General features: G+C 38.1%; 2 protein-coding genes across 3 annotated transcripts in view; one reads left to right on the forward strand and one right to left on the reverse strand.

The window, feature by feature from the left end:
- Nucleotides 1-4,797, forward strand: part of UBXN2B (UBX domain protein 2B) — an 85,718-nt gene extending 80,921 nt beyond the window's left edge. For both annotated transcript variants that reach the window (XR_008996295.1, XR_008996296.1), the window contains one exon: nt 3,919-4,797. The gene's annotated coding sequence lies outside the window, so the exon portion shown is untranslated. The remainder of the gene's footprint in view (nt 1-3,918) is intronic.
- LOC118912798 (cytochrome P450 7A1) lies at nt 1,767-9,426 on the reverse strand. Its single transcript, XM_036886254.2, has 6 exons — nt 9,248-9,426; nt 7,501-7,741; nt 6,031-6,611; nt 4,809-4,942; nt 3,294-3,469; nt 1,767-2,720 (listed from the first exon to the last, which is right to left on the reverse strand). The coding sequence occupies exons 1-6, from the start codon at nt 9,325-9,327 to the stop codon at nt 2,421-2,423; spliced, it is 1,512 nt and encodes a 503-aa protein (XP_036742149.2). The 5' UTR covers nt 9,328-9,426; the 3' UTR covers nt 1,767-2,420.
- Between the last annotated feature and the right edge of the window lie 14,970 nt (nt 9,427-24,396).

The raw sequence follows: 24,396 nt of genomic DNA on the forward strand, positions 1-24,396 counted from the left end.
CACCAGGTCATGCTCCCAAACAGTGCAGATCTGAGGCCAGAAATGGCATCACAGAATTTGTTTACTGTAGCCCATCTTCAGTGACCTGAGTTAAGACAGTCTGTTGCTTGGACTTGCCGCTGAGTGAAGAACACTGGCTCTGGAGTGGGGACAACCTGGTCCCAGCACTCTGCCACCTGCCACCTGCCAGCACTGGAACTCTGGCACAGTGCTTTACCCTTTCTGGGGACCCTTTTTCCTCTGTAACAAAGGGGTAATAGGAGTGGGCTCCTCCAAGGACTCTTATGAGGATCAAATGAGATGACACACGTGAGGAATGTAAGCCTGGACCTGGGCCACAGTGACCCTGAATAAACTGAGCCGCTAATATACATCTTTTAGGCCTATTTGATCTTGCAACAGGTTATTATATATATATATTTAATTTTAGGCCCCTGTTTCAAACAAGGATCTCTTGGCTAAATGGAATGATTTAGCCTTCGATAAAGCTCTAAGTTAAGGTTGTTTGCAAGAAATACCTGTTTTTGTTTTTAATGTAATCCCCTCACATGCTTTTTAAAAATGTGAAAAAAAATTCATACACTAATGCATTTTTCTTAGTTAATAAAATTAGAACAAAATAGTTCATGATGTTGCTATACAACAGGGGTTGACAAACATTTTCTCCAAAGGATCAGATAATAAAGAATTTAGGTTTTACAGTTTCATGGTCTCTGTTGCAAATACTCAGCTCTGCAATTACATTGCAGAGCACCCCTAGAAGAGAACACAAATAAATGGGCATGCCTGTGTCCCACTAATACCTTACTTATGGACACGGAATTCTGAATTTCATATAATTTTCACGGGCCATGAAATATTTTTCTTTTGATTTTTTCCCATTTAAAAATGTAAAAAACATTCTTAGCTTTCAATCTATACAAAAACAGGTGGAGGAACACCTTTGGGCCCCAGTTTTATCAATAGCCAGCCCCCTACTTCTACACCAGGATCAAGGTGTGGAACGATGAATGGGCACAGTCAGCAAGCCATAAAATATACTAGGAAATCACATGAGAAATTTAGTTTCAAACAATTTGCAATTTGACAGAATTTTGTTAATTTTGAACCACATCTAACATGAGTTTAATTTTCTTGATATGGAAAATGTAATTCCATGGTAATATTAAATAGCAAGATTAAAAATATTTAATGAATTTTGTGAAGTACAGAGGAGATTTGCAAATGATTATTTTGCTTTTTCTAAGAGATGAATAAAACAAAATTGTTGCAGCTTATCAGTAGGTGACTGTTTTAAACAGGAATATAAAAAAATTTTAAATGCACCCATCACACTTCTTCTATTTCTGAAAAGTGAATCTTTCAATATTATCAAATGCTACAATATTTTCTTAATATTTATAGTACAAGAAAAAAGGCTAATATAATTTCCATATAAATATATGCAGAAATATCAACCAAAATACTGTAGTAACAACTCCAATACTTAAACTATTTTACCAAAGCACTATTATTGTACATGGTGATTAAACACTATCACATAGCCTGAAATTATTTTTCCTTCAACTACAAGTCACTGAAAGATAAAAAGGATTAAATATAACACAATGCCAAGCCACATTTAATGAATTCTTTGCATGTTTCATAGAAAACTTTTAATTGGAAATTTTCAGCCAGTTTTAATTTTAAAACATAAAAGCCACGTTCTTTGCATTGATGCATGCTTAATAAAACTAGAAAAACTGCCTTCTCTGAAAAAACATGAAAGTATAGATGAGATAATTGAAACCTGAAATAGACATTAGAGTTTCTAGGAAAAACAAAACATTAAGGGAAAATATTAAAACATCATTAACATTTTGAGGACATCAAGTCCACATTTTGAAAGCCCTGCATACTGGGTAAAGGGAAAGTTGAGAAACATTATCTCTTTGTTAAAGGCATGATATAACCCTTTAAAATATCCTTTACAGTATACATCAACACCCGAAGAACTCCACATCTAGGCAAAAAATCATGCAGTTTCACTAAAACGTGAATTTGTAATTTTTTCATAATGGTTGAGTGGTTTTTACAAAAACAGAGCTATTTCCTTAGGAAAAAAAGCTGCTGCCAATTGGAATATTTTCACTTTGGACAAAAACCACTTCTTCCTCTGAAAATAATGAAATTCAGTCCCTGGATATATGAACATTCACTTATTCAAATGAAAACAAATTATCTGTCTTCTAGAAATTAGTTTTTTCTACTGGCACAGTCTGAGATAGCTTCTGGAAGCTGTCATCAAAGGAGATTCACGAGCCCGCATCAGTGAATGGAACTGAGCGCACTCGGTCAGCTCCTTCGCAACTAATGCAGCTGTCCAAAGGTGCTGTTCATCCTGGAACATCGTTTATTATTTTCCTTTTCTAACTACATATTCACAAATGTTTCAATTTATATTTAAATTCGATATCATTTAATGGTGGTAGAATGCCCAGGCCTGCCCGGGACTGGTCCAAAGGGGGACATGTAACATGGCTCTCCACAAGCTCTAGTTCGAAGTAGGAAAGCATCAGAATCAAGAACTGCTTCATTTCCTGGACAGCAAATAGCCTTCCCGGACACACTGTCGCTCCTGACCCAAAGGGCATGTAGTAGTATTTTAACTTGAGTCCGTTTCTATAGAAGGTACTCTTTGTCTTCCCATGTTCATCAAGATAGCGATCATATTTAAAAGTCTAATAAAAATACAAAGAAAACAAACCTATAAGCTAGTTTTAATGAAAATTATCTCTTTCTTGACTGGGAAACTGTAGAATAATTTTGTTTTTTAATCCAACCTATCAGTAATTTAGCAAATACCCACGTTGAATCAGTCAGTAATAAGGGACAGGAACTTATGGGAACTTACAGGAAGGCTTTATAATATCACCTCCCCTGCCTGGTGGCTAGTTCCTCAGTTAGGCAGAACTAGGAAGAAGGGTTCAGACAAGAAACTACAAGAGTCAGTATATGAGCCCCTAATTTCCTAGATCTGGGAGCAGGCACTTTTTAAGGAGAAAGAAAGGTGGCAGCTTTATTTCCACAATTGCAAACAAAATGTAGCAGGGATTATATGATGACAAATATCAGGACTGAAAATTTAAAATTCGAGCCATCATCCAGATTTTCCCAACGTATGGGTATTTCTGACATAAGAAAGGAAACAATCCTCACGCCTTCAGTGATCGTTGTGCTATGGTAGAGTCCCTCTTTATTTCAGTGTGGGTAGACAGCACCTAGATATTGAACTTTAATGAACAGTCACTTACCAATGGGTCTGGGTAGATATCTGGATCTAAATGCATTAACTGCGGATAAAGAGCTATGATATCATCTTTGCGGATATTATAGGAACCATCCTGGAGGCACAAAGTGAAATCCTCTTTAGCTGTCCGGATGTTCAGGGAGGCGCTGGAGAGCCTCAGAGACTCCTTGATGATACTCTCTAAATATTTTAAAAGGGAAAGAAGGAGGAGAGGGAAGTAGGGAGGGAAGAAAGAAGGAAAGGAAGGAAGAACAAAACAAGTACTCAAAAAAGGCCATATAATATAGAGTCTGAAATACTTATAGCAGCCTTTAACACAAAGCAGAACAGACTGTGGGAAGCTGGCCAGATAAAAATTTCCCAAAGTTTTTTCTGTTAACATCATGCTGTAATCAAAGATTCATTTGTGTCTGAATGTATTATTTAATCTGATAATATGTTAAGAATCTCTTGATAAAGATAGAACTAGACTTTCATAATTTTATGGAAAAATAATCATTTCTACATGACAGTAGATATCTAATGCAATTGGAAAAAAAATCAGTAAATCACTTTTATGAGGCTTATTCAAAGATTGTCACTTTTGAGATTTCATATACTAACACTTTTATTCAAAAATATTTTTCCAGATGTTTAATGATGCTTCAACTCAGCATTTACAAGAACCCAGTTCCATCAGGACACTGTCTGATGTTGTATGAGGATGTCCTGCTGCTTGGTAAAGACATAAAAGAACAAAGAAGAACCACTCGTGAAGAGCTAAAGTCAATGCATGACTTTCCAGCCTGTCCTTTTATTGTCATGTTTCAGGTGCTCATCACATAATTGTGGGTAAAATCATAGCATGTTAGCACTTTAAAGTGAAGTGACTCTCTGAGGTCTCTCATGGAAGGGCAGAGCCCAACATGGAGTCTATGCTTCCGGCCCCTGGTCCCTTCCACTAAGACGCGTGTCCCTAGAAGCCTACATTTATTTTGTTCTTCCAAAGAAAAATCACAAAAGCAAAAAGAAAATCTTTACTATAAAAATACAGTACTTTTGTATTCCTATAAATACAAAAAATACAGAAAAGCAAAAATAAGAAAAATAAATAACCTTCAATTCCATCACCCAACCCATGCAGCTAATTGTAGTTTCCTGATGGCATATTTTCCCCTTTATTTCATGAAAATGAACAATATGCTGCCATTAACCAAACGATCAGTGATCAGAGTAATACCAAAGGAGACAGGAGGGCAGTGCAGAGAAGTGTTGAGCGCAGAGGGTCAGGAGTTCCCATTAATGCTATAATTGGTTCCACCATTCAATGCTAGGCAGTAACTTAACCTTTAAGGGTAGGTTTCCTCACTTCCTATATGGAAACAGTCATAGTCCCTAGTCATAGTACTGATGTGAGGATCGCACGGGAGGACACACACGAACACCAGGGTAACACTGATAGCCAGTAAGAGCATGCTATGACACGTTGGCAACTGCTGTCAGAGACTGCAGGAAGTGAACTGTAAGGTAGCAGGCCTACCTAGGACTGGCATGTCGTTCAGCTGCATCTGATTCAAACGAATAGGGTTATTATTTTCAAAGCTGATATTTTGCCCAGCCTTCTCTAGTGTTTTGTTCACTTCTTCAGCAGCTGCTTTCATTGCTTCAGGGTTCCTATTAAAAGTTAAGAGAAAAGATGTACAGAAAATAAATGTTTTCTACACCAAAGGATCTTAACAAACAGGCACCTACCCCTCCATTTAAATTAGGTGATCAAGATACCAGAGAAGATGGAAACACTCCCATTTATTTTTTATTCTGTTTTGTAATTGTGTTTAAGTTCTTGGATATTAGCAAGAATTGTTGCCTTAAAAGGGCCTTGCTACATATAAATGAAACTTTGGCTGGACTTTTATAAATAAATGATTCTAATAAGGATTGAGTGGTCAAAATAATCACATGCCTAGCAACTGAGAAGGAAAATTGCATCCAAGAAAACAATTATAAAATATTGGCTAAATTGCAAATGGAAATTTTAAATTTACCCTTAAGTTCTATAATAAAATTTCAGGTGAAACAACAGTTTTTCCATTCCTATTCTAACTTAACTGTTGTAGCACCTTGACTTGTGAAGTGAATGCTACTTCACTGGAGGGCACTGATTTTCCTGGATCCTCAGCACCGTGGTACGGTATCTTTACAGCATAATTGCAGTAAACTGAGCCTCAGAGATGTTTGACTGGTAGTTGTAAAATATTTGTGTGATTACCATAAAATAGCTATTACCTATAGATACGAGATTGATGTAATCATACTGTAAAGATGTGAATTTATTCTGGACAGAGCTTTCTAAGTAAAACCTTTGGAAGATATTTAACATTTGGGACAGATTAGTAATGAGTTTTTATATCTGAATTGTTTTAAAATATTTTTTATATTAAAGACATCAAATGATCAGCCATGCATGGAAATTTGACGTTCCCAATCCCAACAAATTTTAATTATGTATCTATATAATACGAAATATCCAGTTTGACTAGAATAATTCAACCAGCACATTCCTGCCTCTGTGTTTGCTGGTCACAGAGGCATTTGTTTTTATGAAGATTGGATGGGCTGATATATGTTCAACACTTACATATATCAAAGGTTGCATTCTTGATTGATAGCATGAGAAAGTACCACCAGGTTTTTTTAGTTAAAATAGTTGAATTTCTGTTTTCTACTAAAATAAAGAAACAAACGGATATGTTGCTAGTTACCTGATCATTTGAAATAAGCTCCAGAAAGTTGCTGGAATGGTGTTTGCTTGTGATGCCCAGAGGACAGCGAGTTGTGTCTTGGCCTTCTCCATATCATCCAAGGAAGACAACATGTCATTCAGAAACCTGACCAGTTCTGAGATGTGGTCTCTCTTTCCCAGATTCTGGTGCCTCAAGCCCTCCGCCAGTTTTTCCCGGGCATGGTGTGCGGTCTTGAACATGTGAATGGGGAGGCCTGCTACCAGGGCTGGAAAGATTTTGTCAAACTGCTTGAAGTTGTCAAGGTTATTTAGAATAAGTGCTTTTTGTGCATCTTGCCCTGAAAGAAGATCTCTGCCAAAGAGAGTTAAGTACCCAGCTTCGAACATCATTCGGTAGCAGAAGGAATACATCCCTTCTGTCACCCAGAAAGGCATCTTTGATTGAGATACCACCAGAGGGTGCATGACAAGTTGGAGGTTTTCTATCATGGCTTCTGTGAGGGAATTCAAGGCGTCCCCCTGCAGGGTCTGGATAAAAGTTTTGCTTATGTTTTCTGTGGTGTTTCCATCACTTGGGTCAATGCTGCTGTGCCCAAATACCTGACAGTGAATGAAATATGTGAGGAAAGAAATTAAACATGGCCCAGAGCTAGTAAATAGCTGAGAGAGAGATTAGACAAGTTCATGATTTTATACTTCCTTTTTTAAAACCAGGGAAATTGGCCTTCCCATGTAGAATTTCATAGCACTTTACAAATAACTGACCAAACCATACTCTTCCTTGAGGCCAAGATTAAATCCAAGCTCTCTTTAATTCCAGTGAGACTTTCCTCAACCACCCTAGTTTCCTATTTCTTATTTTTCAAATGCTATTCCATTTACTTGCACATTAACTTGATATTAATCAATATTTTAAGATCATTACTTCTCTTTTATATTCCTTGTAGATGTGTTTTAACCAGACTTTCATCTACTTAGAAGCAGAGACAGTTCTAATATTTCTTTGCAAAGACTCAGTAAGTATTGGTTAATTGTTTTCTCTATAAAAGAGCCTCTTAGTTTATATCTGAGTGATGCCAACTTATCTGGTCAATTCCTTAACAAAATTAAACAATTGTGTGGCATGAGTCTGGTAAAACAATTGTACAATGTTAAGTCTCCACCACTTGCACTTGGGTGCTCTATAGACATCACTGACCTGTCTCACTCATACAGCACCATTTGGCTCAGTAAAATACATAATTTTTATTTCATCTTCATTAACTAGTTAAGAAATGACAAAACTATACCTATTTTGACTTTTTAAATGATTAGTACTAAGAGGTTATGTCTAATTTGGTTCATTATATTTCTAAGAATCTCTAGTAAGGGTAACTCTCTTCAACATCCCTATTTTTTAAGTCTAAGTCTATCAAAATGACTGAGTAGACCGACACATTAAAAAGTAGAGAATAAACAAACAATGCTGTGTAAATGCAGAACTGGTTACCTTTGCAGAAGTAGTAAAATGAAATTTTTTCCAATCAAAGTATTTTCCATGGCACAACACTTTGTGGTATGATAAGGGATTTGTGATGAAGTGGACATAGTTTCCCATCAGTCTGCAGGTGAAAACATGGCCATGTTTCCTTTGATTTGCTCTGAGGAACTGGAGAGGATTGGAACCAAACTGCAGAGCACATCCCAGGTACGGAATCAACCCATTCTCCAGAGGTGGTTCCCCAGGTTTTCTGTAAGACAAATATATGATAGATGTGGAATTTCACTACTGACTTCAAACCTCAGAGCTCTATAGTTTATACTTTATTTGTTGATGAGGTCCTGCTTAACTAAAACAATGGGTTATATTAACCTAGTTATGATATGTTGGTGACAGTGATCACTAAATCCACCCATCTATCCATACATATTCCACAAACGCTTACTGCATGTCTCCTGGATACGAGCCCCTTTTCCCAATGGTGAGGATAAAAGGACCAACAAACAGGGTTCCTGCTCTCAGTACAGAGATGAAACTGTCCTGGTGATTATATTTTTGCTAAGCATCATTTGCCAAAGTATGTCAACTTGTTTTATTTGGTTGTTTTCTTCAATTCTGCAATCCTGTTTTTCAGTACAGGATTGCAGAATTGAAGTTTTCAAAATCTTCATAGTTTAAAGATACTATTATTCTGTCATGATAGTTGAAGAGAAGAATCTCATTTAAGAAATGAGCTTATTATGAAATGAAATAAAGTAAAATAAACATTGATTGGATCATTGATTGTAATTCAATGCTCTGTCATGCTATTTTTACTATTTTTATTGAATAATCATTTATGTTTCAACATTAGCTACGATCGCTCTTGATAGAGTAAGATAGCATAAAATAATCATTTTTATTTTCTTATTTTGAAGATAAGTAGCTTAATTAAAACTAGAAACTATCAGGCCTGAATTAAAATATTTTAAAGGGCAAAAAACTTGTAGAAGGTAGAGAACACATAGAAATCTACATAGCTAAAGATTCGTTATGGGTAATTCTACCTTTTGGAGATTGACATAACAGAATATTTACATACACCCCAAAAAACTCTTTGGGCCAATCAGAAGTTAAACTGTGGCTATACATCTGACTCTTGTTTGTATTTCTTTATCCTTGTACCAATTATAAACAAGTGACATGTACAAAAAAAAGTGGTATTGCATATGCTTAGCAGTTTCTCAGTTCACCGTGGCCAATTATCATTAATAAGAAAAAGGTAATAAAATGATCAATGCAGGCTCTGTGCCCTTGTCCAAACTTAGGCTGAATCTACACAATCCACAAAACTAGTGAACAGAGAATATTTATTTAGTCACAGCAATTATTTAATCCACATGTCAAAAAAAAGGCCTTTCAATTACATATCCCACTTACCATTGTATCCGTTCTAATCCAGACATCCTCTCTATATATACACATAAAACATACACAGGGATCTTATAAAATTTCTGTCAGTTATGTTTAACAAGTTTGTACATTTTTACATTACCTCTGGCATGTCAATCCTAAAAAGAAATCACTGTCTTTCTATCTTTTGTTAGATATAATAAAAAGATGCCACTATTAAAGTTTAAATTCAATTTTAAATTTAGTATCATTAAAGAAAATGCTGCTGTATGTAAGTCAAGAAAATCAAATTTACTGTATAACAATGAAGATAAGAACATTAAATGAATGACTAAAATGCAATTTAAAGATAAACCTTCCTTACCTTTTCCTCATACCAAGAATAAGCCATGAACAACAGCACACTGCTATAATAATCCCCCAGATCAAAGACATAGTCAACATTTTTCAAATCTAATGCAAAACTCTTGAGGAGGATTAGGAAAGTCAGGCTGTCACTGAGCAGACACTCCAGCTAGAATTCTATATATAGTCTAAGGTCCTCCACTTGGTGACCAAAGCTACCAATTAACCATTTGTTCATCCTATTAGAAAAAAAAAAAAAAACTGGCCTTGAGCTAAGTCCACAGGTGTCAAAAGAGGTTCCAAAACAATCTGAGACCTGCAATACTCGATAAGTTGAAGGTCTCTCAAACATATGTTGACTTAACATTCAGACCTGGGAATGACAGTTAATATTACAAGTTTAGTATGTTTATAAGAAGAACCAATAAACCTGTACAGGGTGCACATCTCAAGTAGAGATGTAAAATATATTAAGAGAAAAATAAGCACAAGTTACTGAGTTTCTTTTGAAGAAAAAATCAATTTAAATGATTTACAAGAGATACAGTGGTCAAGTTCAAAGGAAAGAGAACATGGTGAAATGTTTCTGCTGCTTCATGTTTCAGTGCTTTTACAAAATCGTAGCTATTTTACTATATACAGTAACACATTCCTTACCTAACATCCTCAAGAAAGATATATAAATGCTTCTCCCAATTAAACTTTATTTTAAGCAGCAAAACTTTATCAACCATTTTTTCTAATGAAAATATGTTTATTAATTTTTCTAATTGTGAAAGTAATACAATTTCATTTCAAATAACTTAAGACTAACTGAAACATATCTTGGTAGAAAGTGTAAGTCAATTAATAGTTTACCTCCTCTCCTACTCCCACCCAGAGGTAATAACTGTTAACTCTTTGGGATGTATCCTTCCAAAGTTTGTTTCTGTTCATGCATGTACACTGATGTGTACATATACATCTGTTCTGTGCCAAGAATTCCTCCAAGATAGATTTGCTATTCTAAGGGAGACACTATTTCAGTAGAGAGACAAATGATAAAATACATATTTGATAAAGAAAAAAATGGTGAAGAAAGCTACTGGGGGATGAGAGCAGCTATAGATACAGTGATCAGGGAAGGGTTCTCTGAGGAGGGGCACCTGAGATCTAAACGACAAGATGGTACTAGTCAAGTGAAAATCAGCAGGAAGAGAATTCCAGGAAGAGGGAGCACCTAATGCAAAAGTCCTGAGTCAAGGATGAACTTGGTATATCAAAGAACTAGAAAGAAGGTGAGATGGGAACAGAGTGAATGAGGGGAATGTTGGTTAAAGTATAATGACAATAAGGAAGATAAGAGCTAGTTCATATACAGGGATGCTTTAAATTAGGGAAAGACAGATTTAGGAGGGCAACAGGTCAAAATACTATCTTCAGCTATGCACACTCCAATGCGTTGTCAAGCTGACAATTGAGCTTAAGAGTCTGATGCCAGGGAGAAAAGCCATAGGTTGAAAAGAGCATTCTCAAGTCAACAGCATTTGAATGGTACCTAAAGCGAGCAGCCCTTATAAGATCAGACAGGGAGACAATAAATCCTAAGAAAAGTCCAACACCAAGCCACAGAGCATCCTGTTTGCTGAGAAGAGTTAGAGAGTGGGACAAGAGGAGATGGATAGGAGGAACCAGGAAGAAAATCAAGAAATTACGGCATCACAGGAAGCAAGAGAAGAATGCATTTTTAAAAAAGGTGAGTGATTAACTATCACATGCTACTTGGAGGTCAAGTAAAATGCCAAAGAAATGACCACGGGATCTGACAATGTGGAGCTAGTTGGTGAGTCACACACAAACACACACATACAAAGACTGGGTTATATGAAAGACTTTGGTTGTGTTTTTTTATAGAATTTTGAAAAATGAATACCACATTGTGGACTTTTCCTGTGACAATGCATATAAATCCCTTCACTTTTAATGTGTATGCTAAATGTACTCTAATTCAGTTAACTGATTCCTTACTGATGGATATTTGTTTTCTTTCCAGATTTTGGCTGTAGAATTCATACATTTATTTCATGCTCTTTTACCTACTTAAAGAGAAACCACAAACCTTTTTTTAGCATGATTTATGATCGTAATTATTAATGTCAATCATTATATGGCAGTACATGGATTTTTCAATCTGCTTGGCTTTTTCAAGACTTTGTGCACATTAATATACTTAGACTGATGTGATTTTTAAATTACTAATCTTTCTTATATGACTCATTGAAACCTAAACCTTCCCTACCACATGGTCTGCCACAGCAGAGTATCACAATTAGAGAAAATACCAATCCAATAGCCAAACTAGCTCTCAGAATCACCCCTCAACTGAGCAAACACATAAAGGAAAAGGGTATCTGGGACCTCTAAGTACTGCCTCTGCAAGTTCCTGTGAATCTATAATTACTGCAAAAATAGATTTTCCAAAGGGGAAAGGGGAAATACATTCACAACCTCAGAAAAACTTCCTTCAGCCTTGTCTTCCCCACCCCTTCTCAGAGCACCACAAACTCCTTCCAGCTATAGCCTGGATAGTGTTTTTCTCAATTCCCCTTACCCCGATCTGTTCTTTTCACTCCTTCATTTATTGTCCCTCTTCTGTACAACAAAAGCCTAGAGAACATCACCCAGTTTTCTTTACTGTGCTGCAGAAAAGCAGAAGCTTGAATATTCACATTCATATTTTTTTCTTGTCTTATATAGTTTGTCTTCCTTCTGAGGATGCCACTTTTTGCTGCTGTCACATGTCCACAAATGGCATCTGCCAGCCCCAATATGCTGGTTCTAATCTGGTGAGTGGGAATTCTGTTGTTTGTTACAGTTGTTAAAACTATTAACAGGCTGTAAGGATATACCTAATAGATGTTATGAGGAGTCAAGCACATAAAGTAGCGTGCATGGATTTTAAAACATCTCATGCTGAAAATGCATAGCGCTCAGAGTATCAGGTATTCAGTAATCACTAGCTGAGTTGGCAAGTCCCTTGCATGCTTTTTGATTCTCTGCTACGTTTCAAATTGTAAAATTTTCTTTTATTTCCAGCCTCTGCACACACATTCACACTCATACACACAGTGAGCACCTGCTATGTGTGTTGGGCACTGTGTCAAGAACAGGGACACAGTGGTAAACATGGAAGCCAGGAGTACAGCCCTGTGGGGTTTCCACTGCAGCAGGGGAAAGATAAGTGCCCTAATAGAGGAGGAGTACATGTTAGCTGCTAGAAGGCGTGGCATGAAAAATTGAGTGTATCTAAACTCCTTCATCCTTCCATAGCCTGTCAATTTCATCTTTTTTTGTAGAGAGGAGTGTAGAACACATGTTTGCTGACATATATGGGAAGAACTTGTTCTGAGTCTGAGAATACAGGCCTGAGTCCCATACCCCACCACTATGAAAAGACATACACAAAACACAGAAACTAAAGCTACGGGAACAGCAAGTAAAAAGAACTAAAGCTATCAATTTATGTAAACTGAAGGGCATGTTTGTGTGGTTTCTATTAAGAAATGTAGTCAATGTAGTTTACATTGAACATACACATCAATATTTCTTTAAACAAAATGAACTGTGAATATGATCAAACAATTGAGTCAAGCCTGTTGTTTTCCTGAATTTACAAGTCAAACCAACTCTCTTTGGAACACCACAGATTGCCTCAACCAAGGCAATGTCCTGTTCCTCTGAGAGCATCCCAGAACTCCTATGAATTCAAGACCACACATCGGGTTCCTCATTCAGGACGAGCTAGTGGGAAACCAAAGTGCTATGGGCTGTGGAGGTCTTGTTATGATTGCTTTGGAGCTTTCCTAATAAGCTTTTGGGAAATAGTCATATTGGAGCCACATCTTCAAATTTTTGTAGGAAAAAATCCCAGTTATATTATGTCAGATACAGAGTATCTGATTCTCAAATAAGGTTTTGAATGTTAAAACATGCTGTTGAGGTTATAATTTTCTGGCATATCTAAATGATCCTTTGAACAATACAATTTCACAGGACTAGAGAAGAAAGTATTGATAAGTTCTAATTCAAAGAATCACTAATGTTTACATTAGTTTTGGGGTTTTCACTTTTTTAAAACTTCTAACATGTATTTTCCTATTTGGATGAACTAATTAACTCAGGCAGGGCAGGTATTTAAGCCATTGAAAATGAGGAAATAAAAGCATGAAGGTTTGGTGGCTAATGTCTCATAGCCTACAGTAGCTCCTTGATGCCAGTGAGTAGGAAGCACAGATGTGCTCCGGGCCCCGGAGACTCCAATGCCAACCTGACTGGGCAGCCCAGGGCAGGGGCTCTCAGACGCTTTGCAGCTGATCGTGATGTGGAGCCTACAACTGGGGAGGGGTTTAAACTCCATGAGCTATTCCTTGAATGCTGTACAAGGAATGACACTGGCTTAAGCTCTAATTCCACCTTTCCTTGTGAAAAGGAAAGTTCCTAACAGGTATCTTTAAATTTCTCTGGTTTTCTAATTAATATACCAAGCATCCACCAGATGAGGGGAAGTCTTTAGAAGAAATTTATAATTCTTCTTTACATGCAAAGATACTCCCATAGGAAGAGGCAGTGTTCAGGTAAAGTAGTTGAGACAGCTGCCAAGAGACAGCCCAGTAAGCAGTGAGCACAGTGCTGTAGGCCGAGGTGAAGGGGCTACAGAGAGCAGAGACCTCAGGCTGTGGCCAGAAACCTGCACAAAACTGGACACTCAGAGAAGAGAAAAAAGGAGCCCAACAGACCTACCTTTTTTATAAGGCCTGGAGATAAACAGCTGCATAAAATCACGTGACTGCGAAAACTTACACGAAGAATAAGAGATTGCTGCTGTACAAAATCTGAAATCAGATAACAAAACATAATGTCGATATGTATAGTTCATGCAAAATGAGGGGTGAAAGGAATGTTAGTTTGTGTTTCACTAAAGTGAACAGAAGGCATTCTAAGCCAGCTCCTCTGAGTGCTCAGTTACACCCCCATGTCACAAAATTAAAAGATTAACTTTGATTTTTAAGATACAATTGATATTAACAGAACTTAAATAATGTATGTATTATACTTAAATTGCCCTTTTTAGTACACTCATAACTTCTTTTACCATTACCATGGCCTATATAAAGATTCATGTTTTGTAATTATGATGCTAACCATAGTCTTAATCATTTTTATTAATTACCACCTATAAGTAGCCAACTTTTCTTATCTTCAGACAGAAATCTACAAGACAGGAATCCAAAAATTGCTGATGCTTTTTTACAAATACAAATTGTAGATTATCCTTATAAATTTTAAGATTGCAAAAGAAATGCATATATAAAATCATCTGAGACATTTGGATGTTGAATCATTTGATAACAGATTGGAATAAATTCAAACATTTTTCACTAAAATTTTTTATTTCTAGCAACAAAAAATATGTTGAAAATTCTTTGATTCTTTTCCCTTTAAGAGAGGGAGCCTTATTCTCCCTTTAGTATGGACTACACTTAGGGGTATATGCTGGGAGCCATGCTACTCAAGCTGTGTAGCAAAGCTCAGGCTGGAGGAAGACCCCCCACAAAGCAGGGGCCTTCACAGCTGACTCTCCCTATTACCCACCTTGATTTTGTTTTTCTCCATTATACTATTGGTTTTGTTTTTTGCTTACCTTGTTGCCAAAGGTTAACTAACCTTTGCTGAGCAGTGTGGAAAGGATGAGAACATAAACTTCCCAGGAGCTTTTCAGGACAGTGCTCCTGAAGAATGGAACACGCAGGGGCCAAATGGCGATCTTGGCATAAAGTACCAAAACTTGCTGTTAGTTAGTCAAACATTGACCACCCCATTTCCACTGAGAATACCCCCCTTTTATTATTACAATGCTAGTGAAACTAGTGATGGAGAGTTTTCTAGAAATAGAGTTATGAGAGAATGTTGAATAGAATAACCCTGTTGACACTTAATCATTTCATGTTTTCTTCCCTCTACTACTTCTATAGTTTGTTTTTCTTCTTTCCTAATTACAGTCATTTACTAGAATTTGTGCCTTATATGTGAAATTACCAAATACCATAATTTTCCAGGAAGTAAAAATACCTCAAAACAAGTGCTGAGCATAGAAGCCACGGAGCATAAATCTGCAAAGAAGTGAAAAACTAACCTTTTCAAAGAATATGGCTTCTCTCTCACTTACCAGCTTTACATCTCCCTGGATGGCCCCGTAAGATGGCTGGTTAGCCAGAGACGGGTAAGATTCCTCAAGGGAGGAACAACCTAATACAGGCACAGTCACAGGGGGGCCATCAGGTGAGAAAATGGGGGCCAACAAGTGAGGCTTAGAACCTCACCCCCCCAGTTTTGAGAGAAATCTTCTGCATCTGTGGATGTTTTGTTGCCCTTGTTCAGCTTAGATTAAGACCTGGTCTATAGGCACAAACCTGATCATCTACACCTGCCTTCTTACAGTTCTAAATCATGCTTTCTATCTATATCTTGCATTTACCTACTATATTAACATTTTATTAGATTCACATATGAAGTATAAAAATCAAATGAATAATCATACATTATATTTGACGTGATTGTTTATAGTTTAAGGTTTGTAGTTAAAACAGAAACCGTTTCTATGATATGAATGCCCTTGCATTGTTCACCATGTAAGAACTTGTTTAGTCCCTGCAGTAGTGGAGTCATGGAGACCTGTGTAGCATATGTCAGGGAAATTTTGGTATCCACACAGAAGAAAGAGAAAGGTAGATAAGGGGAAATTTAGTTTGCTACCTACTGTGCCCTATAAAGGGGTATAAGGTGAAGATATGAGTTTATGATTTTAGATTGATTATAAATTTATTAAAGCCTCTAAGAATATTTTTGTGGGAAAGAATCCTAGCTAACTGTGGCACTAGCTGACCTGTATTTCACCCTGAGCTGATAGACTCCATAGTTGCTGCTACATACTGCATGCTCCTACGGTCACATGCACCACTTAGAAACTGCGTTGCACAGAAACGTAAAACACAATAGAGTACATGTTGATAGAAAAAGTTTCGGTCAAGGAACAGAAAAACAATAACCTGTCTAACGCTTGACCAACCATGAATAGATTAGAAAGGAGAAGAAAGAAAAAAGCTTGCCTATACTTATTAACCAAGTGCCTATACTAATTAATCATCAGAACAATAAAGAATAATCATATCCTTGTGCAAAATGGTATAAATAAAGCTGTCATCGACACTGTTGAGAGACCACCTCCATCTGACTCCGTGTCCTGTCTCTCCATACGCCGACTCCGTCTCATCCTTTCAGGCTTCACACCCCTCCGCTGGAGCTGGACTCCGGCAGGTATATTTCTAATGAATAGAACAAAGCAGTCATGACAATGTGTGACTTAAGAGACAAGGTAATGAAAAGCACCAGTGTCCTCCTTTCTTTCTGAGATCATTTGTTCTGGCAGAAGCCAGCTGCCAGGTGGTGAGGACTCTCAAGCAGCTTTATGGAGAGGTCCCTGTGGAGAGCTGAGGCCTTCAGCTGATAGCCATGTGAGTGAGCCATCTTAGAAGTGGACTCTCCCTGCCTGCCTTGTAGGAAGTTACAGATAATCCATTTCTGTTCATGTATCAGGAACAAAATATTCAGAGACTGACTTTTGCAGGGGTAGGTCATGAGGATTCATGTCCTTAGAAGTTTGCAGGAAAGAGGTGTTTCTGTTTTAATCAGCTGGATGCATTGAAAGTGTTACTCATCAATCAAGATGACAGTGTTTGGAGGTGTCCTACCAATTGTCTGACTGGGATGTTGAATGCAGTATTAAACCTTTTGAAATTGAACTTCAAGAAGTTTGTATCAAGAAGACCTGATTTAAAGAGAATTTATCATCAGCTGGATGGAGAGTTTCTGGTATGTGATGTTGGTGGGGATGGTGAAGGGATTTTATGTTCTTAACTGGGCTTGTATAGGACCCATATGCATTTTTTTTTTTTAGGGCATCTCTCATATTTATTGATCAAATGGTTGTTAACAACAATAAAATTCTGTATAGGGGGGTCAATACTCAATGCACAATCATTAATCCACCCCAAGCCTAATTTTCATCACTCTCCAATCTTCTGATGCATAACGAACAAGTTATTACATGGAGTACAAATTCTTACATAGTGAATAAGTTACATGGTGAACATTACAAGGGCAGTCATCACAGAAGCTTTCGGTTTTGTTCATGCATTATGAACTATAAACAGTTCAAATATGAATATTCATTTGATTTTTATACTTGATTTATATGTGGATACCACATTTCTCTATTATTATTTTTAATAAAATGCTGAAGTGGTAGGTAGATACGAGATAAAGGTAGAAAACAGAGTTTAGTGTTGTAAGAGAGCAAATGTAGATGATCAGGTGTGTGCCTGTAGACTCTGTGTTAATCCGAGCTAGACAAGGGCAATAAAACATCCATGTATGCAGAAGATTTCTCTCAGAACATGAGGGGGGAGGTTCTAAGCCTCACCTCTGCTGATCCCCATTTTCTCACCTGATGGCCCCCTGCAGCTGTGCCTGTCTTAGGTTGTTCCTCCCTTGAGGAATCTTACCCGTCTCTGGCTAACCAGTCATCTTCCGAGGACCCATATGCATTTTAAGCTGTGAAAGATGGTAAACACATTTATAAGTATGTCTTGGTTGTTTAGTTGGCTGAATACACTTGAATTTAAATTGTAGAATTAGGAAAGATACAGAAAGTGAACTTAATCATTGAGAAGAGATCACACCATCTCTTAAATATGACTAATTAAAATAATTTAAAACTTTTCAAAGAAATAGAAAATATGTGTTAAAATAATTTGATTACTATAGTTTTAAAGAACTTAGTATTTCTGACTTTAGTACATCCATTACCAAAAATGCTGAAAAGAAAAATACTTGGGAAAATAAAGGTAACTCATAATCTCATTACTCAGAGGTCCCATTTTAGAATAAATTCTTAAGTTTTAAATCTGTACACAAATATGTATATGCATACTATTTAAAAGGATGTTATAGTTCTACAGTCTACTTTTTTCATCTAACAACATACTGTGAATTTACTTCTCTATCAATAACTATGGAATGAAAAGTATTTAACTGGAACCTGGAGTCAGATTATCTGGGTTGGAATCCTCACTCCTATATTTACTTGCTGAGTGACTTTGAACATGCCACTGAACCTATCTAAATTCTTGCTGTCTTCATCAGTTAAATAGGAAGTATGATAAAAACTAATGTTTATGGCAATAAAGTAAGTAAAATACATAATACAAAACCTGGCATATAGTAAGAAACCTTTTAATTTATTAATTCAAATTTATTTAGCATCTACTGAGTTCATTATTGTTGCACTGGGAGATAGTGTTGAATACAGTAAAGAAAAATAAAATACAAAGTATGTCAATTATGTGAATATTGTGTAAAATATTTTACATTAAATAATTATATAAAGTAAAAGAGAGAAAAAAAATTGCCTGCCACATGGAACTTACATTCTAGAGGAAGAGTGTGGTAAAATAAAAAGTAAATATTTGGTCTTTGTTCCCAGTTCTTGGCTGAGCTCCTAAAACCTTTGGAATTTCCTGTGTGACAGGACCATCTTGTTATTCTTAAGGAGACCCTTTGGGTCACACTTGGATTTATGCCAGATAAGGTGATGTAGGGTGGGGTGTTTAGATAGCCTCAGGGCTGCAGGTGATCTCCTGAAAGATCTGGTGTGTTTAGAAGTTAGAAACTCTGAGTCCTAACCCCCTAGCCTCTGGGAGAGGAGGGCTGGCCTGGTGGCTGAGCTCTATAAATACTTGAACAAGGAGATTCAATGCAGACATGCTCAGTGCAAGAGGGTTGTTCACTCCCAGTCCTTGGGACACATGAGCCCTTTTGCTTAGGACCCTTTTGGACCTCCTCCAGTACACCTCCTCACCTGGCTGTTCATTTCTGTTTCATAATGGACCAGTAAATGTAAGTTTTCCTTCTTCTGTGAGCTGTTCTAGCAAATTATTGAACCTGAGGAAGGGGTTGTGGGAACCCGTGATTTATAGCTGGTAGAAGTATGGGTGGCCTGAGACTTGTGACTGGCATCTGAAATGGGGGCAGTCTTGTGGGCCGGAGCCTTTACCTGTGGAGTCTGCCCAACACTGGGTTGATTGGTGTCAGAATTGCATTGAATTCTAGTGTGTTGGTTGGTGTCTAAGAATAGGTTGGAACAGATAATAAACAATACATACATAAGTAAGTAAACACATAAAGTATGTTAGATACTAAAAGTGTCAAGAAGAAAAAATAGAGCAAAGTGTAAGATAAATTTTAGCCAAAATAAGCAGGCGAAGAGAGGCAACAAAGGGCCAGGTAGTTTATTTGAATGCCACTCCCGGGTGATGTTCCGCGGTCTGAGTATTACAGGCCGGGGAAGTCACACCCAGTCAGGGAGGTGGGGGGCTTATAAGGGATTAGGAGGGGGAAGAGTGGGCAAGCTATCTTAGGGGGCGTGGAGAGGTATGATTGGCTAAAGGTAACATAATAGACAACTAGAAACTTTTTTCCTTCCAAGAGGGAGGAGGCTGACATCCGGGTCTTAGTTGGCACATCAGAAGGATGGAATTCAGGGAGAGCTGTCCCCTTTCCATATAAGGCACGGACCTTGGGGTTTGGTCTGTTCTCCCCCTGTGGCATCTCTCTGTTCTGTTTGCATGTCCTTGTTTTTCCTTCCTCCAGCCTAACACAAAGGGGATAATATTTTTAGGGAAGGGTTGTTGAAACTTTAGATTGGCTAGTGAAAAGACTCACAAAGAGGTGACCCCTGAGTTAAAGAACTGAAGGGAGCGCAAGAACAAGCTGTTATTGACAGGAGGGAATAAACAGCCATGCAAAGTCCATGAAGTGAAGGCTGCCAGGTGACTTCCAGGAACGACAGGGAAGCCAGTGTGGCTAGACCAGAGAGAATGAAGGGAAACATGGTAGTGAGTAAATTTGGAGAGGTGATAAAGAACCACAGAGGGCTCTCTATGATCTTGGCTTTTATTGTAAAGAAAAAAATGCCATTTGAGGGTTTTGAGCAGAGGAGTGATGAGATCTGGCTTTTGGTTTTAACACAGCAGATTCAGGGACAGTAGTTAGGAGGCTATTGCAAAAGTCCACATATAAACAGTGGTAACTTAAAACAGGCTGGTGCAGTGGGAAAGTTAACAAGCATAAAATTATGTATATATTCATATTTGTTAAGAAATATCTGAAATACTTCCATTTTGTTTCATTTATTGGCCATTCCCCTATTTTCTAGCTTTCCACTAATTTTAAATGTTTTGATGAACATTGTGGTCTATTCATATGCAGGCATTTATCAGATTACTTTTTCAGAATAAATTCCTAGAAATTAGATTGCTGGGACAATGAAATATATGTATTTCTAATACTTTTGATTCATATAGACAGAACACTATCCTAAAAGATTATAACAGTTTTCTTCCTACCCTCAATGAATCAGAATACCTATTTACAATTCTTAATATATAGTTTTGATATACAGTATATGTTTAACTTAAATCCCAAATCCTGACAGCAGAAATACTGTTTTCTGTTTTATTTTAAAAAACATCTTTTAATTTCAACTTTTATCTTCTTTTAGGTTGCAGTTCCTCTGAGTCATCTCATCAATGCCTTCCATTCATCAAAAAACACATCTATTTCTGTTGGTGCATCAGTTTCTCAAAACCAGCATTGAGCTCCAAGCAATGAAGTAATAGTTTTTATCCTGGGTATGTGAGAAAGCCTTTTTGACTTAGTACATTGTAAATATGTTTGAAGTTTCTATGGTTAGGTATCTGCAACAAGGTGAAATAATCTAAGTAAAGTATGTGGCTCATAGTAAGTGTTTGGTAGAGTAAAGTTTATTAGCACTGTTTAATAGTATTATTAGTATTGCTTTGCTAGTCTGCATATTTATATTTCCTTTTAAGGTCTTTTTTTTTTTTTTTTTTACCGATATACAATCTTAGTATACAACACAGTGGTTCAACAGTTATGGGTAAAATTGTAGTATTTCCAGAATATCTCGTCTGGCTTTGGTACATCTGCATATCAACAGGCGTTCAGAGGTGTAAACAAGTAGGCTTTAGTGCATTTGCATCTTTCCTCAGGGGTGGAGAAGTTCACCTCCATATCAATGGGTGATTACTTGGACAACAGAGGGCTTATCTGTACCTGACAGGTGAGGTCAAGGGCTGGTGTTGTTGCTGCTTGAGCAGAGATAACAGATGGCCTTGGACTGCAGTTTGTGAGCAATAAATGGGTTTTAAACTTAATTTCTCCCTTTGACTGATTTTGGTTTTTAGAGGTATTTTGTCCCGGGATTTCCTCTCCCTGGACTTACACCCACGTTATTAAATCCCGGGTAGTGCAGCTACTGTCTGTCAACATAGGAGGACGTTACAGAATCATTGGCTATATTCTCCGTGCTGTACCTTTTAATGTTCTTTTCCTGCCAACTGTTTTCTTGTCTGAGGCAGGCAGAGGTATGAATAACTGCTTATTGACCTGACTGTAGGGGTCCTAGAAAAATCCCTGGATTCAACCGGGATACGGGTGTAGATGAGAACCAGGTTCTAGCATTGCTGCCCAACTTCTTCCCTAGGATCATGGATGTAAAGTAGGACGGGATCCATTAGTTAAGAGTGGTCATTAGGAAGGATCACAAAAGTATTCATGACTTGCAGCTATAGCAGGAACTTTATTTGTACCCAATAACTATGGAAGCTGAGAGACAGAGAGAGAGAGAGAGAGAGAGAGAGAATAGTACTTCATATTTGTAGTGTTTTATCACATTGTTCACTAGAGGTTTTGAAATTGTCTCTAGGAAATAGCTATTCTTTATATCTCTATGCTCTATACTAAAAGTAACTTTGACTAAACATAGTTATCTTTTATCTCTTGGTTTGAATTTAACTTTATTAGCAACTATATTTGTATATCAGATAAAAAAGATAATCTAGGCAATTTGGGGGCGGAAGATGGCAGCGTGAGTAGAGCAGCGGAAATCTCCTCCCAAAACCACATATATCTATGAAAATATAACAGAGACAACCCTTCCTAGAATAAAGACCAGAGGACACAGGACAATATCCAGACCACATCCGCACCTGAGAGAACCCAGCGCCTCGCGAAGGGGGTAAGATACAAGCCCCGGCCCGGCGGGAGCCGAGAGCCCCTCCCCCCAGCTCCCGGCGGGAGAAGAGCAGGCAGAGCGGAAGGGAGACGGAGCCCAGGACTGCCGAACACCCAGACCCAGCCATCCGGGCCAGAGTGCAGACACAGTACGTGCCCAGGGGGCCCTGGATGCTAGGGAAACAGGGCAGCAAGAACAGTGAGCGGGCACTGGAGGCCGGGTGACGGAGGACATAAGAAAAGCGCGTGACCTTTTTTTTTTTTTTTTTTTTTTTTTGCTTTTTTGCTGTTTTGTTTTGGCGAGCGCTTTTTGGAAGTCTTAAAGGGATAGGGACCCCAATACTAGGGAAACAGGGCAGCAAGACCGGTGAGCAGAGGCCTGAGGCTGGCACCGGAGAATAAAGAAAAACGAGCGACCGCCTTTTTTTTTAATTAAAAATATATATTTTTTTAATTTAAAATTTATTTTATTTTTTTTTATTTTGGTGGTCGTTGTTTTGTTTTGGCGGGTGCTTTTTGGAAGTCTTAAAGGGGCACGGTGGGACGCTTAAACCAGAGGTAGGGAATCTGGGGATCTCTGGGCACCCTAACCCCTGGGCTGCAGGGAGCAGGGAGGCCCCTTACGGAGATAAATAGCCTTCCAGCCGCTCCTGCTCCAACGCGACTCCACCACTTTGGCGTAGCTGCCCGAGCCAGGCCACGCCCACAGCAACAGCGGAGATTAACTCCATAGCAGCCGGGCAGGAAGCAGAAGCCCTGTCTGCGCGCAGCTGCGCAGCACAAGCCACTAGAGGTCGCTGTTCTCCCAGGAGAGGAGGGCCACAAACCAACAAGAAAGGAAGTCCTTCCAGCCGTCACTCGTCCCAGCTCTGCAAACTATTCCTATCACCATGAAAAGGCAAAGCTACAGGCAGACAAAGATCACAGAGACAACACCAGAGAAGGAGACAGACCTAACCAGTCTTCCTGAAAAAGAATTCAAAATAAGAATCATAAACATGCTGACAGAAATGCAGAGAAATACGCAAGAGAAATGGGATGAAGTCCGGAGGGAGATCACAGATGCCCGAAAGGAGATCACAGAAATGAAACAAACTCTGGAAGGGTTTATAAGCAGAATGGATAGGATGCAAGAGGCCATTGATGGAATTGAAATCAGAGAACAGGAACGCATAGAAGCTGACATAGAGAGAGACAAAAGGATCTCCAGGAATGAAACAATATTAAGAGAACTGTGTGACCAATCCAAAAGGAACAATATCCGTATTATAGGGGTCCCAGAAGAAGAAGAGAGAGGAAAAGAGATGGAAAGTATCTTAGAAGAAATAATTGCTGAAAAATTCCCCAAACTGGGGGAGGAAGTAATCGAACAGACCACGGAAATACACAGAACCCCCAACAGAAAGGATCCAAGAAGGGCAACACCAAGACACATAATAATTAAAATGTCAAAGATCAAGGACAAGGAAAGAGTGTTAAAGGCAGCTAGAGAGAAAAAGGTCACCTATAAAGGGAAACCCATCAGGCTAACATCAGATTTCTCAACAGAAACCCTACAGGCCAGAAGAGAATGGCATGATATATTTAATACAATGAAACAGAAGGGCCTTGAACCAAGGATACTGTATCCAGCACGACTATCATTCAAATATGACGGTGGGATTAAACAATTCCCAGACAAACAAAAGCTGAGGGAATTTGCTTTCCACAAACCACCTCTACAGAACATCTTACAGGGACTGCTCTAGATGGGAGCACTCCTAGAAAGAGCACAGCACAAAACACCCAACATATGAAGAATCGAGGAGGAGGAACAAGAAGGGAGAGAAGAAAAGAATCTCCAGACAGTGTATATAACAGCTCAATAAGCGAGCTAAGTTAGGCAGTAAGATACTAAAGAGGCTAACCTTGAACCTTTGGTAACGACGAATTTAAAGCCTGCAATGGCAATAAGTACATATCTTTCAATAGTCACCC

This window comes from Manis pentadactyla, chromosome 3, assembly GCF_030020395.1.
Source record: "Manis pentadactyla isolate mManPen7 chromosome 3, mManPen7.hap1, whole genome shotgun sequence".
NCBI classification, from domain to species: Eukaryota; Metazoa; Chordata; class Mammalia; order Pholidota; family Manidae; genus Manis; species Manis pentadactyla.

Coding starts and splice junctions, on each gene's coding strand:
- LOC118912798 (XM_036886254.2), bottom strand. CDS start 9,327: ATGTTGACTATGTCTTTGATCTGGGGGATTATTATAGCAGTGTGCTGT. Junction 6,612..7,500: donor ATTTTACTACTTCTGCAAAG/GTAACCAGTTCT, acceptor ATTCACTGTCAG/GTATTTGGGCACAGCAGCAT. Junction 3,470..4,808: donor GAACGACATGCCAGTCCTAG/GTAGGCCTGCTA, acceptor TAAAATATTTAG/AGAGTATCATCAAGGAGTCT.